The sequence below is a fragment of the Zingiber officinale genome, chromosome 4B (genome assembly GCF_018446385.1).
Source record: "Zingiber officinale cultivar Zhangliang chromosome 4B, Zo_v1.1, whole genome shotgun sequence".
NCBI lineage: Eukaryota > Viridiplantae > Streptophyta > Magnoliopsida > Zingiberales > Zingiberaceae > Zingiber > Zingiber officinale.
In genome coordinates, this window is record NC_055993.1 from 119,800,016 (window position 1) to 119,815,903 (window position 15,888).

The following is a 15,888-nucleotide window of genomic DNA, read 5'->3' on the forward strand; positions in this document are numbered from 1 at the left end:
TTGGATTTGGACTTTCTAATTCAACTCATTAAAGAGGACTATATATTGATATGGTTAAGAGAGAATTAACAGATAATTTATTATTGGCTTGATTAGATTTTGGAAACCTAAACCCAATACCTCTCTCTCCCTCTCCCTCTCTCTTGTCGTCGACCATAACAAGAGGATCTTCTCTTGTTGCTGTGAGCCACCCAAAGGAAAAAGATCTTCCTTTTACTTCTTCTTCCTCTTCTCGATCCTTTTCCTCGCTTGTGGATAGTACCTTCCGAAGGCGAAGCTTGTTCTCTTGAAGTTGTCTTAAAGAGCTCGACGTAGATACGAATAGAGGCGAGATTCGATAATGCTGCAAAAGGTTAATGCTCTTCTTGTTACAGGTCATCCATAAGGTATACCTAGAATAATTGTTATTCAATTTCGTTTTATTTGATGATCTTGTTTGCACGATTGTATCTTGCATGCGTGTGATATAATAAATTAATTTATTTATCGTTAAGTCTTTCGTTATACATGTTTATAAAACGTATTTTTAGCATACACCGCATCGAGCATTTCCCAACAAAGGACTTAACCTTGCTTGACACTTGCCCAACCTAGTACCAAGGTCAAGCAAGATGATAGTACATTAGGAAAGCTTGGTCCAGGGAGTCAAGTGGGGTAAGACGCACTTTACTTAATTTACTTAGACAAGTGGAACTAACCGAAACTACTTTGTCACATCCTAAATTAGTTAAATTAGGATTTTCAAGAAGAAGGTTAAGTGTATAATTTTTCTTTAAAAGATTTTATCTATAAATGGTAGTTACTTCGATACTCAAGAAAGTCCTTGTGCCTCGTTATAACCTAGAAGCTAATTTTTAAAATGTGCACTTAACTGACTAATTGTTAAATCTGAATTTAACTCAAATATCAATTAATCCTAAATTAAATTCATAAAGATAAAATTAACAAGTATCTCATAAAATTTATAAGGATACCATGTTTGGTTATATTGAGATACTTAGAATTGGTGAGATGATAATGACATTTAAATTGAAAATACTTTGAAAAAGTTTTCAAAATGTATAGATTATTTTCTAAAAATTATTTTTAAAATAGTGATTCAACATATTTATGTTTTAATGTAATTATAGATAGATTTTTCAAAAATTTATATTTCTTTTAAAATTAGTTGACCAACATTTAAACACAATAATTCCTAGGTTAACATTAGAACTAAGTCCCCTATACACTTAAGTAGAGTTCTTTATGGCTAAGAAGGATAATCAATGTATGTGGGAGAAAACTTTGAAAATTATTCAAATGTTTTTAAAAATTATTTGAAAAGGGAAGTTCCTTAAAGGCTTTGAAAAATCTAGACTTTTTGAAAATTTGTGTAAATGTTTGTCTAAAAAAAAAGTCTTGATGAACAATTTTGAAAAGTCTTTAGAAAATACTTTTTTTAAAAAATTGTTTTTTAAATATTTTAAAAATTCTTGCAAATACTTTTGAAAACTCTTGAAAATATTTTTTGAAAAAAATATTTTAGGGTTTTGATTTGGATCAACTCCTAAGATACATGTGGAGTTTTTTTTAAAGTTAACAAGGATTCTAAAAGTATATTTGATTGAGGGAGAATTTTAATTAAAAAATTAAATATAATTTTTAAAATTAATTTTGTAAATGTTTGAAAATCTTTTGAATTTTTTTTTGTAAACTTTTTAAAAAATACTTTGAAATAGTTTTTCAAAAATTCTTTAAATGCTTTTTTGGAAATATTTTGAAAGGAAATTTCAAAAAGGATATTTTAAAAAATAATCTTTATTCAAAAATAGTTTTTGAAAGTAAATGTTTTAGCTAAAATTATTCTAAGTATTTTCAAAAATAAAACGTATTATTGGTGCAAAACTTAAGGGAATCTTAGGTAATAATTTTAATATGTCAAAGGGGGAAAGTAACTTTAAATTAGAAATATTTCAAATATCCTACATTTGGTATAAAACCCTAAAGACCAATACCTAACTTAAGAAAATCACCCAACATCAAAAAAGAAAAAATTATTGGTGCAATCAGCCTTTAGGATTTCGATATTTGACAATATACCTAAATTTGGTCAGATTGACTAAAGGATAATCCAAACAAGACTTGATATTTAAAAGAGAGAAGTCTAGTCAAGACAAGATGACTAATAAGGGAAGTCATTACTGGAAGTTAGGGAAGGGAAAATCATAACTAGAGGTTAGGCAGGTGAGAAGTCTATCCAGTGACTAGTCTTAACTGGATGTTGGACAAGAAAGTCTTAGTCGAAAGAACTAGGCAAGGAAGTCCTGGTCAGAAGGATTGGGCAAGAAAATCTTGGTCGGAGGGATTGGGCAGCAAGTCTTAGTAGATCGAGAACATCGGGTAGGAAGTCTTGGGGGTCAAAGACACCAGGTAGGAAGTCAAGATAGGTAAAGGATTGGAGGTTTAACGGAAAGTCTCGAGGGTAAAGATCAAGCTGAGCAAAAGTCCAAACAAGTTTGGAGAATTGGAGGCTTGGCAAGGTGAAATCCTAAGGAGTAAACTTTAGGTGGTAAAGTCTTGAAAGAGTTGACCCCAAGCGAAAGGTAAGACTAGTAAGTCATGTAGACTTATAGGATTATGTCAAGTTGCTTGTTTGTATTTGTATCTATATTTGGCAGGAACTTGGAGCTGGAAGCAAGATTGAAAAAGCAAACAAACATAAACTAGACGCAGCCATACCAAGTCTGGAGTAAACCAGACTTGAGCCGGGTCGTACCAGACCCAAATCGGTTCAGTAAACCAAATAGATTCAATAGACTGATCCCAAGGATCAGTAGATCGATCAAGTTCAATTGACTAAGTTTGAGTTTGGACTTGGATTGATGACTTGGCTTGGTTTAGTTGACTGGAAATTCTCTAGTCGACTGACTGGATTAGGTTGACCAAATTGCTGAGTTATAAGAGATGTTGTCATTGGCAAGTTGACATGGAAGCTAATGTAGAAAAAGAGATGTTGTCATGGCAAGTTGACATGGAAGCTAATGTTGAAAAAGATCAGGTTTAACTCTATGATATGAATAAGGATAAGGATAAGTCAGATGATATGGATAAAGATAAAACTTGATCCAGATAAGAGCTGATCCATATAAGGATTTGATCTAACTTTATAAAAGGAGACAAAGGCTCTACTTTCAAGAACACTTCTTTCATTATATTCTCTGTCTCTACACTCAAACGAACATCCTATGAAACTCTATGACTGAGGAAGCTCCACAAGGGATGCACTGCGCTCAAGACTTCTATATCAACCGCAATATTTGTTTGTATTTACTTTTCAAGTTGTATTATATTTTAATTTTCTTTGTGTTTGTGCTAAAACTATAATATGGTTTTCTCCGTCTATATAAAGCTTCCGGAAAGGAGGTATGTTTAAGTGCGTAGGTCTTGGATGTATTGACCATGGAAGTTGAGAACCAAGTAAATTCTGTGAATTTTTCATTATTTTCTTTTGTATATTTCGCTACTACTCATCTAATAGGTCAAATGAACACAACAAAAAGACAAAACAAATATATCGATATATATTCATCCCCTCTTCTATTAACGTGCACTAGTCCTACAACTTCAAGTTTGGCTTGAGCTTGATTTGTTTAAGTGCATTTATAGAGATTTTTCCTCCAAATGTAGTGTGCAAGTATGAGATGCTGAGCTTCTGGGCCACTCAACAATGAGCACTTCCTGATTATCATAGCGACCGATGGAAAATTTTCATAGGACTGAGTCTGTCACCCCAGATTTGGTATTATCTGGTTTAATAATTTTTTTTAGCTTAATTTGTTTAAATATTATCGAGCTCTTAATTCAAATTTGTTTGAAACTTTTATATTTTAAGATTATTTGGTTAGTTATAGTTTGATAATACTAACTCTTTTATGCGTTTTAAAACTTTTTTTATTTAACCTTTTTATAAGAGTTCTATTGATAAATATTGTTGATGAATATTGTACATGAATATGTTCACGAACGTTGTTCACGAACATCAACAAGTTGAATACTGTATTCAAACTTATTTATTTAGTTTAACACCTTCTCAGTCATCGTAATTTATCCCCTTCATGTTGGTTCTGGAGTGATCTCACGTGGATGTCAGGGGTGAGCATATCATTATTTTACCACTTATTTATTTAATTTAATGTGTTATTTAAAATTATTCATTTTATTAATCTCGTAAACAAATATGTATATAAATAAATAAATTCTTAGTTGAACATTTCAGGGCGATTGGATTCATTTACCGTTCTAGAAATGCCTAACTGATGTAAATATTTCGCGTTAGATACTTTCTAATATAAAATGTATAATGAGGATTATATCAGTTTATTTTATTTATTTATTATTTGTTTTGAAAAATGGGCAGGGTTTTGACTTAAAACTATAAATATTGAAAAAATGTTGAAGAGCATTTTGCAAAAGGAAATATTTCGATAATTCTCCGAAATGTGATTCGGCGCAAATTCGTTGCCACTTCTGCCCTCCTTTCGCCGCCGGCCGACCCGCTTCCGCCGCCCTCGAGCCCTACGCGCGCTTCTGCTCACAGGACTCGCGTCTCTGCGATGCGGCTCAAGCTTTTGCTTTCATCTTTCTCAAGGAAAACCCTACTCCGCCACTCGCGAACCCTAGCCGCTCCTCCTACTGCCTTCCCGGGCGGCTGTTCCTTCTCCACAACCGCTGTATCCAGACATTTGGGCGGTTTTCCTTTCTTTAGGGGTCTTCAATTATGGTTCCGCCAAGGCGATTGCTTGCCAAAGTACTTCTCAGCTGTGGCTTCCCAATCTCGCTTCTTCCAAGACGAGAAGCAGGGCTACGTCTCTTCGAGATATTCCGAGGACGCGAAGAAGGGCCGATTAGTCCCCGTGAATGCCTATTTTCTGTCTACCAGGTCGCTCTGGCTTTTCTGTAACTGCTGTTGGCTTTCAGCTTCTTGCTTTCTGTAATTTATGATGGATTGATCGGTTTCTTGATCCAAATTGCAGTATTGATTTGAAAAGCTTGCGGGCGCACAATGCGTTCAACGTCATTTCTCCGGCTTCTCGTGTCAGTGACTGTGTTATTCTTAGATTCTATGATAATAACTTCAAGTTCGAGAATGATCCTCAGGTAAATTTGTTTGGTTATCAAAGTTAAAATTCATGTATTTATGCGATATTACTCACATTTGATAGTGTTTTGGCCTTGTTTACTCCATGCATTTTCTTATACGCTGTTGAAACCACTAACAGATGATACATGAAACTCTTATAGTTCATTATCTTAACAAACTGCTCCTTGGTAATTTCTATTATTTACGTAATTTACTTCAAAATATGTTGTAAAAAAAAGAATGTCTCATGCTGTTATTTACAACAAAACTTCTATCAACCTTTGTTGACTTTGTTATTCGAGAAAGATGAGAGAAGGTAGGGGCGGACTCTATTAAAAAAATTGATTAAAATATGTTTTCTGAAAGTGATCCCCAAAACATTGCCAATCTTCAATAGGGGTATTCACATTTTAACACACATTCATTTAAAAATTTTCTTTAACCTCATTTGTTCTAGTATTATGAACAAAAATGATTCCCAAACTTATGATTGTTGTATTATCAAATCTAATAACGAGATATAGTAGTATCTAGTTGGTACATGACACGATCTGGAAGCTGCACCGTGGGAATTTTTGCAGAATCAGTCTTTTTGAGGTCCATGATTCTGTTGCATGCTTGCAGCCACCCAAAAAAATGCTGTTTGCTGCATTGTTATTATCTACCTGCAACTACTTTTATAAACGATTAAATCTTATTTATGCATAATACCATAAACATTCCTATACTCAGGTACTTCCTGAGACATATAAAGCTTTCATGTTAATCCTATATAGTTATAACTAATAATTAAATCATTACTGATGTATAATTGTCTTTCTGGCAGCTTCAAATAAACTATCCATGCTTCCATTGGTGGGGAACAACCTCTTTTTCTTAAAGTATTAGTAGCACGTCTTGTAGCGTCTAACACGGATCATATGTTTGGGCAATTATCGTTCAAAATTTTTATTTTCATACACGAGTTCTATCATTGTATAGCTCCTTGGGCTTCAGTGAATGACATAGTTAACAAGATCTTTCGTAATCAGACTACTCATGTGGAATTAATGATCTTGTTTAATACCAACATCTCTTTTTTTTTCCATCCTTTTGTTTTTAGTTTTTGTGCTCTTAAAAGTTACCATCTAATGTTGTTTGTTACCTCCTTATTTTAGGTTATTGAGTTTGATTTCTCAAATGAAAGTAATTGTCACTATGTGGTGGTTTTTCAATATGGCTCTGTCGTGTTGTTTAATGTTTCTGAACAAAAAGCTGATGGCTACCTGAAGATTGTCGAAAACCATGCATTAATTATGTTGCCAGAGAGGGCAAAAGATGGTATGCATGCAGGATCTTTGCTATTTTTTTCCAAACTTGTCTTGTTGTATATTCTGTAATAATCCAAATATAAAAAGGGAATTTGAAACACACCATGCTTATAGTCCTATTCGTTGCTTAGTGCACCCTAGAAGCTGATGTCTTATCTAGATTTGTACATCCAACTTTCTATATAAATGTTGAATGCTCAATCAAACTCAACTATATAGGTCCTAGAATACAAATGATTTACGACAGTTTAATAAATATGACATATTGTCATCTCTTCTGTGCCATATATTGTCAGTACTTGCCTCTAGGAATATATTTTACAGTTAATCTTCATAGAATAAAAGTATACATTGTTTACAATATAATCTGAAGTTAGAATAGCTTTTATGTTATCTGGAATGATATTTATACATCTGTGTTGGGAATAACTTTTCCTTTGAAATTAATATCTATGGTGTTTGAATTCTATCAGCCAAGTCTTCTTTGATGTGTTCCAGTTCTCATTCAATTTTTATATATTATATTTTATAGTATTTATGGGTTGTAATTTTTCCTTATATTTGATGGTTGAAGTTTCAATTCTCACATAAGTTGGATTCCAGATTGTACTCGTCCAATCCAAAAGAGCAGCAGAAATAAATTTGTAACAACTGATTCTGTTGCTTGTTCATTTACCACTGTCTTGCTTGATGATATACCACTCTCTTACTGTATGAGACTTACTCTAAATGAGATAACAAGCCATATATTGATAATAAGTTTTGAAGTTGCTTACAAAGCAATAGGTTGTGGGCAGTTGGTGTTATTTTGTAATTTTGTCTTGCAATATTTTAAGTGTAGCTGGATCCAATAAGATATTAATAAACTTGTGCTATAAAATAATCTGCAGGGTTATTAATAGCATAATTGTTTTAGAGAAGTGGATTTGGAACATAGGTGGAACATGACTCCTGCTTTTATTGTGGTTGAACGGTTGACCTTCAAAATAACTAAATCTGTTAATCACCAAGAAGCAATGTTCAACTACAAATATTTGCAATTGCCAGGAGTTTTTTTTTTTCTCATCATACTATGCGAGTGGCATATCCAGATTCTGTTAACCCTGCCATGTGGACTTGGACTTCTACAAATGCCGACTCAATAGCTTGTTTTCTGGAACAATAGTTAAATAAGATCCAAATACTTATTGGTTGCATATAGGGTTTAACCGATTGCATTTAAGCTACCTAACAACATTTGCCAATATGAACAATTGTTGATTAAATATTTCTAAGCAGATTGTAGACATGAATAAGCAATCACTGAAATCATAAATGAGTGAGCGCAAGTTACTGCATCTCGCCATTAACTTGAACATTGGTACTCAATGCTGCAATTGCATCTTTAGTGCTGTCTTCCCCTCAAGTTATATGTATCAACACATGGTTCTTATTCTTAGACCAAGAGTCATTATTTATGAAACCTAAGGACTATGTTTTGCATATGCTATTGTTCATGCCATACCCTTGTTTTTCCATATAAGGGCACAATGCTATATTGTACCGTGCCATACTTGATGTTTTTCCTGTAGCTAATGAGGTTTAGTTTTACTAACAGAGTGATTTCATTGGGTATGATTATAGACTATTCAGTAGTTGAAATTCCAACTCTAAAGACGTGGATGGAAGGTGGTCTTGACCACATTATGCTTAAAAGTTTGAGCGTCGATGGCATCCTCACCATTGCAAGTGTTCTTGGTCAAAGCATTGCCTTAGATTACTTTATTCGGCAGGTACATCAGCTGCATATGGATCTGTCAAATTATCATCTTTAAGTCTTATGAAGAACTGATATCAACCTTGACTTGGTTAGGTTGATGGAATGGTTGAACTGTTTAGCAACATTAATCATGAAATGGAGAAAACAGGTTATTTTCGGCTGAAGAACAAAATGCTTCTGCAATTAGTCGGAAAAGCAAATTCTATTCTGGAGGCAGTTATTCTGAAACTCAAGCTTTTTGACAGGTCAAATTTTCCTTTAGCACATATTCTGAAAAATTTAGAAATCGCAATGTAGAATAGCTAATTTAAAATCAATATTGTATAGTTCAGCCTAAGGTGATTAAGCCTGTACTAGCATGGTGATAGAAAGCTTCTCTTTGCTAGACCATGTTTGTTGAAAACAATAATTTGTGAAAGATTGTACTTTTTCCTAGGCATGCTTCTAAAGCAGTCACGATAAGCATTTAATGATTGGAATCCAAGGGACGAGGGGCAATGCATCCTAACACATTATGTCAGTGCATACACAAGCTTGTATAGATTTTGTTACTAATGTATGCCAGCTTACATGCTTTACACGCTTAGTCGATTTCTGTGTATATAATTTTCTGTTTCTAGTAGGAAAAATGGTGGTCGATGACAAAAATTTTTTTGCTCCCATGACATCAATCTTTGTTACGATTAGATATTAGGCCCTGATATACTTAGACTGCGATCAAAACTAATGGGAACAATATCCATACATGTGTACATAGTCAACCTTGAACATTTTCTTTGAATTTTGGTCGATATCCTACAATTATTTTGTTTTACTCATAAACAACATCAGTTGTTCACTGTTCACATTCACTAATCAAAGGATATTAATACCTTCGTTATATATATCGGACAATTGTTTTTATCATGTATATGATCATGTGCTTTCTACAGGCCGGAGATTGCATGGAAGAATGCTAATTACGCGCAGATATGGGAGTACCTTCGTGATGATTTTGAGTTGACTAATAGATTTGGTAGCCTCCATTTTAAGCTGGAGTTTGTTGAGGTATGACTTGATTCCTTTTTTCATTCTCATGGTGGTTTTGGTCTGCTCTGATCTTATTATCGGTTTGCAGCGCAACATTTCGTTCTTCAGGAACATCCTTCAGAACAGGAAAATGCATTTCTTGGACTCTCTCATAGTTACTTTACTCGTCGTGGAGATCTTGATGTCGATATATCGTAATGGAATGTAAACTTTTCGCAACCACAAGGCAGAAACCAGGAAGAGAGTGAGCCCTCTATCTTTGATATGAAGTTGTTCAAGGAAAACATCTTCAATTTTGATAGTTAAATTTATGTAAAAACCAAACTCTTGAGTTTGATAGAGTTCAGGTTTTTGTTTATTGGGCTTCTGTTGTCCACTGTTGAAATATTGACATTCGTTTTAATAACGAAATCAAAACAAACAAAAAAGATTAATCAGGCAGGGTAACGTCGAACCTGGGGTGATCGATCCATCGATCACCTGGATAAATTGAGAAGTGCATGCAATGGGTAATTCAGGAGTCCAACATCATTTAGTTGCGTACCTCATTAGGAAGAAAAACTCTTGTAAATTTGTCATAGCTAGAGCTCGAACTGTGGGTGTCTTGGTGACAATCTGGATGCCCTATCATTGCATCATAGTCTCGGGGGCAAAAATGATTAATCAGATTGGATAACGTCAAACTTGGGATAATCGGTCCAGTTTCACGGATTTTTTTACCGGCTACCAGGATAAATCGGGAAGCGCTCGCAGCGAGCAGTTTAGGAGCTTAACATTCTTTAGTTATGTGTCACATTTGGAGGAAATTTTTTTATAAATTTATCATAATTGAGATTTGAATCGTGGATATTTAGATGATAATTTAAATGTTCTACTGCGACACTAAAGTTTCGGGGGTAAAACAAATATCGGATGAAAAGTGTTTTTGTTTTTTAATGATGGCAATTAATTTCTGTTGGTGAAAGTATTCATCTTCTACAAGTATTTGGATAAATTTGGAGATAGCGTGTGCACATTTAAAAGTCGATTTTTAAGATTGTCATCCTGTTTGAGATTTGAATCGTAATTCTTTACGGCTCCTCAAAGTTGCATTACATCCGCGGGGGCGAGCAAAATTGAAATAAAAATATTTTCGAGATATAAAGTATTTTTTGACTATATTTTTTTAAACGGAGAGGTCTTTCAATAATAATAATAAGAGTGTCCTTAGGAAAATGTATTTAATCCGAACTTTCTTTTCGGATATCATACTTTAAAAAAAAATATTTTCATTTTGATCACTTTACATTTTGCTCCAATATTTAGGAGAAATCAACAAAATTGCTATAGTTCAAAATTTGAGGTGCTCATTGATATTTACATTCCTCCTTTATAATGCAAGGGCCCCTCTCTGATTTTTCTCCCGTTCTTCGCCGAAACAAGTCGTCGCTCGCTCGCTCTCTCGCGCGGATCGCCATCGATGGATCGGCTCCAACTTCTCCTCGTAGGTTTTCCCATCCTCCTCTTCTTCTCCGACGTCGTCAATCTCTTCTCCGCCCCGCCTCCGCCGCCTCCTCCCAAACACTCCTCGCGCCTCCACCACCACCACCATCACCATCAACACCCGCCTCACGTCCATACCCAGATCCCCGATTTCCCCACCAACTCGCAGGTAAATGTTCCCATCAGTTGCCTTTTTTTTTTGTTTGGAACCTAAATAATCGTGTGCGTCGACTGATTGATCTGCGTTTTGCTTCATATATGCAGAGTCCCCTGATCGGCGGGCTTGGTTATGGCACTAGGGTTGACCTGAAGTTCTGTGTTTCCTGTTCTTACAAGTAACGATTCTTGTCCTTGTATTTGTTATCTTCTTTTCGATTGTTTGAACTATGCTCTCCAAAAAAATAGCACAATTGTTTTCCATATCCTGAAAAAAATTGATGCATTTATTACCCATTATTAATCGGAAAACTAGACTTAGTATCAGTTTTTTTATATGTTTCAACTAGTGAGAAATGTTGCGCATTGATAGACATACATGACACATCCTTAGTGGAAAAGTTCAGAACATTGTATGTAAGAGTTGTTGTATTCATTATTTTGGTGGATCACTTTCATGATAGTTGTTGGTGCTTGATAGCAATCAAAAAGCATTAAGTAATCAAGCAGAATTTTTGGCTACATGTGTTATATGCACTTCTCTGAGCCAAATCACAAAGATTCATGTTAATGTTCCTCTATTTCCTTTCACAAAGAATATAACAATACCCTACTTGCTTGAAATCCTCTCTTTTATATAAATTTCCTTGCTGACTTTGCTTATGGAGGAGGATGCAAATTTTCTTTTATGCTCTTAAACTAACATTCTAGATGTAACAAAACTTTGCTTCTTTTTACTTGTTTTCGACCAAAGGATTTCCACTGACAAGCTATTTTTCATTGGATCATCATTTAATCCACAGGAGAATTTGAAATTTTCATTTGTGATAAATTCGTGATATATACAATACTCTGTTTCAGGGGTACTGCAATGACAATGAAGAAAATGCTGGAAACCTTTTATCCTGGGATTGACGTAGTATTATCTAATTACCCACCAGCTTTCCCAAAGCGTGTGCTGAGCAAAGTTGTTCCTGTTCTTCAAATAGGAGTTGTTGCAGTTATAACAGCAGGTGATCAGATATTCCCTAGATTAGGCATGGTTCCACCACCATGGTACTATACTTTGCGTGCCAATAGATTTGGCTCCATGGCGTCAGCATGGCTACTTGGCAATTTCTTGCAATCCTCTCTGCAGAGTTCTGGTGCATTTGAAGTTTATTGTGATGGTGCATTGGTAAGAAAATATTTCACATGTGTTGTTTTGACCAATTAACTTGCCTTAAACAAATTCTTCATTGTGTGTGTGCATTTGACACTCAAGTCAATGCATTTCACATCTTATTGTTATGCTTGACTTCTTTTTTTTTTTTGGATAAAACTTGGACTTATGCAATGTAGAAAATTGTCTTCGACTCCCCACCCCTTCTAAACTAGGGATGGCTATGTAGTAGGGCAAGGCGGTTTCTAATTTCCATCCTTGCCCTATATAGGAAGCAGTGTGGTTTGTGGGTGAGATAATATCATATAATATAAAATATATTTTATCTATGAAATAAAAGGGCACTTTGGTGCATGAAATTCTTGTCAATGCGGAGTCCCAAGGAAGGGTCTATTGTATGTAGTCTTAACCTGTATTGCAAGAAATTGTTTCCACGACTTGAACTCGTGAGTCACACAACAATAATTTTACCGTTGCTCCCTCCCCTTTCTATGAAATATATAAATTAAATTTAAGTGGACAAACAGGACAGGATAGGGTGGGACATAAAAATTCTCTCCCATACATGCCCCTCGCATATGTGGGCTAGATTTTTAATCTCATTTTTGCCTTGTTTTTTGTTTTGGGGTGTGGTAGGATGATCTGAGTCTGGTTGGGTCGAGGCAAGTCTTGGCAGATGCAGGTTGAATGGTGCAAAATAACCTATCATCCCTACTCTAAATTTCACATTCATCAATCTAAGTGCATTGTTCAATTTTTTTTCACCATTTAACAATATTGTAAAACAAAGGTTGATATAGAATACAAGCAGGATGGTTAAAATAGAGCAAAGCATTAGATGTTTTTTGTAATTATAAAGTACCTCTAAAACTTAAAGAGAAATTCTATAAAATAGCGGTTAGACTTGCTATATTATATGAAATTAAATGTTAAACTATAACTCGAGTACAAGAGCAAAAGATGAGAGTCACAGAGATAAGGATATTAAGGTGGATGTGTAGACATATGAGGATGGACAAGATAAGAAATGAGAATATTAAAGAGAAAGTTGGGGTTGCATCTAGTGAGGAAAAACTCCAGGAGACACATTTAAGATAATATGGATGTATACTTAGATAATCAATAAATGTTCTAATTAGACGATGTGAAAAATAATAAATAAACACATCAAACGAGGAAGAAAAATACCAAAGAAAAACTAGATAGCAACGATAAAATATGATACAATTTATTTAAATATAGACGATGATATAGTAGGGGATAAAATGTTGGCATAAAAGGATCTATATAGCCGAGCTCACCTAATAAGATAAAACTTTGTTGTTGTATTTAATATTATTGTGACATGTCCTTAGGTATTGGTGGCATGAGAAGCAAGGGCTATATTTACACTTTGGAGATTATATATTTGATTGCATCTCGTAACATATTCATAGACTCTGCCCCAACTATGAGTTTTGTTCCTAACTATGCTAGGTTAGTTAATCTTGTCTATTGAGCCTAGACTAAGCATGTTTCTTCAGTTCTAATTGATCCATCTGCCCCAACAAACCTTATCTTCCTTTGTCTTGAACGTGCCCATACTAATTGATTTAATGTTAAATTTCATCGTTAGTTAGGAATCACCTAAATTGCTTATGAATATGAGCTTTTATTTTGTTTATCCAAGTAACACTAGGCATCATTTAAGCATTCTCATCCCTTTTTGTGTTATGGTTAGTTTTCCTCAATCTTACAAAATAAATTCAACAAAAATATCTCATAGATTTTTAGGAGACTCCAAAAGCCGCTTATATTATCTTTGTCGATTTCCTTTTTTAGTATAACTTTTTACTTGTATTGGTTTCCTGTTCTAGGGTTGCTACAGAGATTTAATACGGACAATGAATTTTGTAATCCATGCAACTTTTATTCATGTTAAATTTAGCTGCTATATATTTGTTCATCATATATTTCAATATCTTATTCATGTTTTTTTTGAAAAAAAAAGGTAATAGTTTTATTTATTAAACTACAGCATGATCAATTTAGTTTAGAAGTTACTTTTTTACCTTTATTTTTGGATAATTGTCTTGACATTTATGACTTATTTGCCATTCTAGTCACTTGCACATTTATGACGATTACCAGAAGCATGTTATTTCTGCATTTTCTTAGTTATCAGGAGCTTGAATTTGCCTTGTTTACATGCTGTCAGATTTCGTTAATTTTTTTTTTAATTTGTATTTTTATTTTATTTTACTTTTAATCTCTTTGTTTCGTCGATTGATTTGGTGTTAAAATAGAAAAATGATAATTTCAAGTTTTTTTGGTGAGACTAGAAAAGATAGCTTCAAACTGGAGAGAAAAAATTGTTCTTGAGAGAATTCATTTACTTGGAACTGATTCTTACTATCCTCCTAACTCAATGAATTGATTAAATTCAGAGTTAAACCTTGACAAATTAGAAACTACTTCCAAGCCTTCTATTCCATTTCCAGTAATTTTGAAACCACAAGATCATCCATTTTTTCATAGAACAATTCACGAACCTGTTTATCACTTTGATTCAAGTTATTAATGCTTTTGTTACTCTTTCTTCTGTATGTATGCTTTTGGAGCCAACAAACATGAACTTTTTAACCTTGCAGGTCTTCTCGAAACTGCAAGAGCAGAGATTCCCCAGCGAGTATGAGCTGAAGGACTTAATTGAAAAGAGACTACCTGGTTCTTCATTTGGAAGCAACCCCGGAAGAGTTGTATTGTAATGATTCTTGCATACACAACAACCGCCTGATCGAGAAGGGCCAAAACTCACTAATGTGGATGTAACATAAATTCTCGACTTCAGAGATTTATCACGCTACTGCATAATGTTAGTTTCTTACACTTGTTACTATTCTGGAATAATTGTTTAGAAAATGCATCGTCTTTCATGCTTACAAGTGATTAAAGCTTTGGTTAAAACCCATGGACTGTGTCAAACCGGATAGATCTGACCGATGGACCGGAAAGGAGCTAATCAGGTCTAGTCTGGTCTACCTCATGTGGTGTAGTTAATCAGGTCTAGTCTGGTCTACCTCATGTGGTGTTATTTTCCTGCTATTAACATATCCCTTCTAGGGTTATCATTTATTTGTTTACTTCTAAACGTCTCTTGTTTGTCCTTCTAGTTTGCTTCATATATAGTTGGGCAATAATGGGCATCCCTTTTTTTATAAAAATCATCAAAAGGCATCCTTTTTTTATTTTTGTATATTAAAAGGGCGCCCTGCCCCACCTCACCAACTCCCTATAAAATTACGCAATTGCCTTAAGTGTACTGTTTGATTGATTTTGACTTTTTGACCTTTTGACCTTGAACCGTTCGAGCAGATTTGACATGTTCAATAATATTCATATTGTAACAATTTCGTAATTGCTATAACACCTACTAATCTGTCGTAGCAATTATGATTTTGTAGCTGGGGTAACTTAGATTTGATTTATTCATTTAACATTCATATTGTAACACTTACAAAATTTTAGTTGTTACAACTCAAATTTGTCATCTTCAACAACATTCATGTTGTACAATTACAATCCATAGCTGTTACAGTTTGAATTGGTTATGTTCAATACCATTATGTTATAGTAATTATGTAATTGTAGCTGCTTCCTATGTTGTTTTTTCCTTAAAATTTTTAGAAGACAAGTATAGAAATTCAAAACTTTAAACTATATCACTAGTAATTCCAGTCTTATAGTATCGTCATCATTCTCGTTTAAGTTGTGTTTATCTTAACTACTTACGAATCGTTCTCATTTAAGTTGTGTATATCTTAACTACTTACGATGACATAATTTTTATCTCTCTTGGTTTGTACCAAATGTATTGTGAGCCTCTTGGCTC

General features: G+C 34.1%; 2 protein-coding genes across 2 annotated transcripts; both read left to right on the forward strand.

Moving 5' to 3' along the window:
• Positions 1-4,451: 4,451 nt before the first annotated feature.
• On the forward strand, positions 4,452-9,575 carry LOC121976263 (protein RETARDED ROOT GROWTH-LIKE-like). Its single transcript, XM_042528358.1, has 7 exons — positions 4,452-4,918; positions 5,013-5,136; positions 6,277-6,439; positions 8,053-8,201; positions 8,282-8,433; positions 9,121-9,235; positions 9,306-9,575. Exons 1-7 carry the CDS (start codon positions 4,593-4,595, stop codon positions 9,423-9,425), a joined length of 1,149 nt encoding a protein of 382 aa, XP_042384292.1. The 5' UTR covers positions 4,452-4,592; the 3' UTR covers positions 9,426-9,575.
• A 1,025-nt stretch (positions 9,576-10,600) lies between these two features.
• LOC121976264 (selT-like protein) lies at positions 10,601-15,139 on the forward strand. The gene is made up of 4 exons (XM_042528359.1): positions 10,601-10,868; positions 10,964-11,034; positions 11,717-12,032; positions 14,648-15,139. The coding sequence occupies exons 1-4, from the start codon at positions 10,677-10,679 to the stop codon at positions 14,762-14,764; spliced, it is 696 nt and encodes a 231-aa protein (XP_042384293.1). The 5' UTR covers positions 10,601-10,676; the 3' UTR covers positions 14,765-15,139.
• The last annotated feature ends 749 nt before the right edge of the window (positions 15,140-15,888 follow it).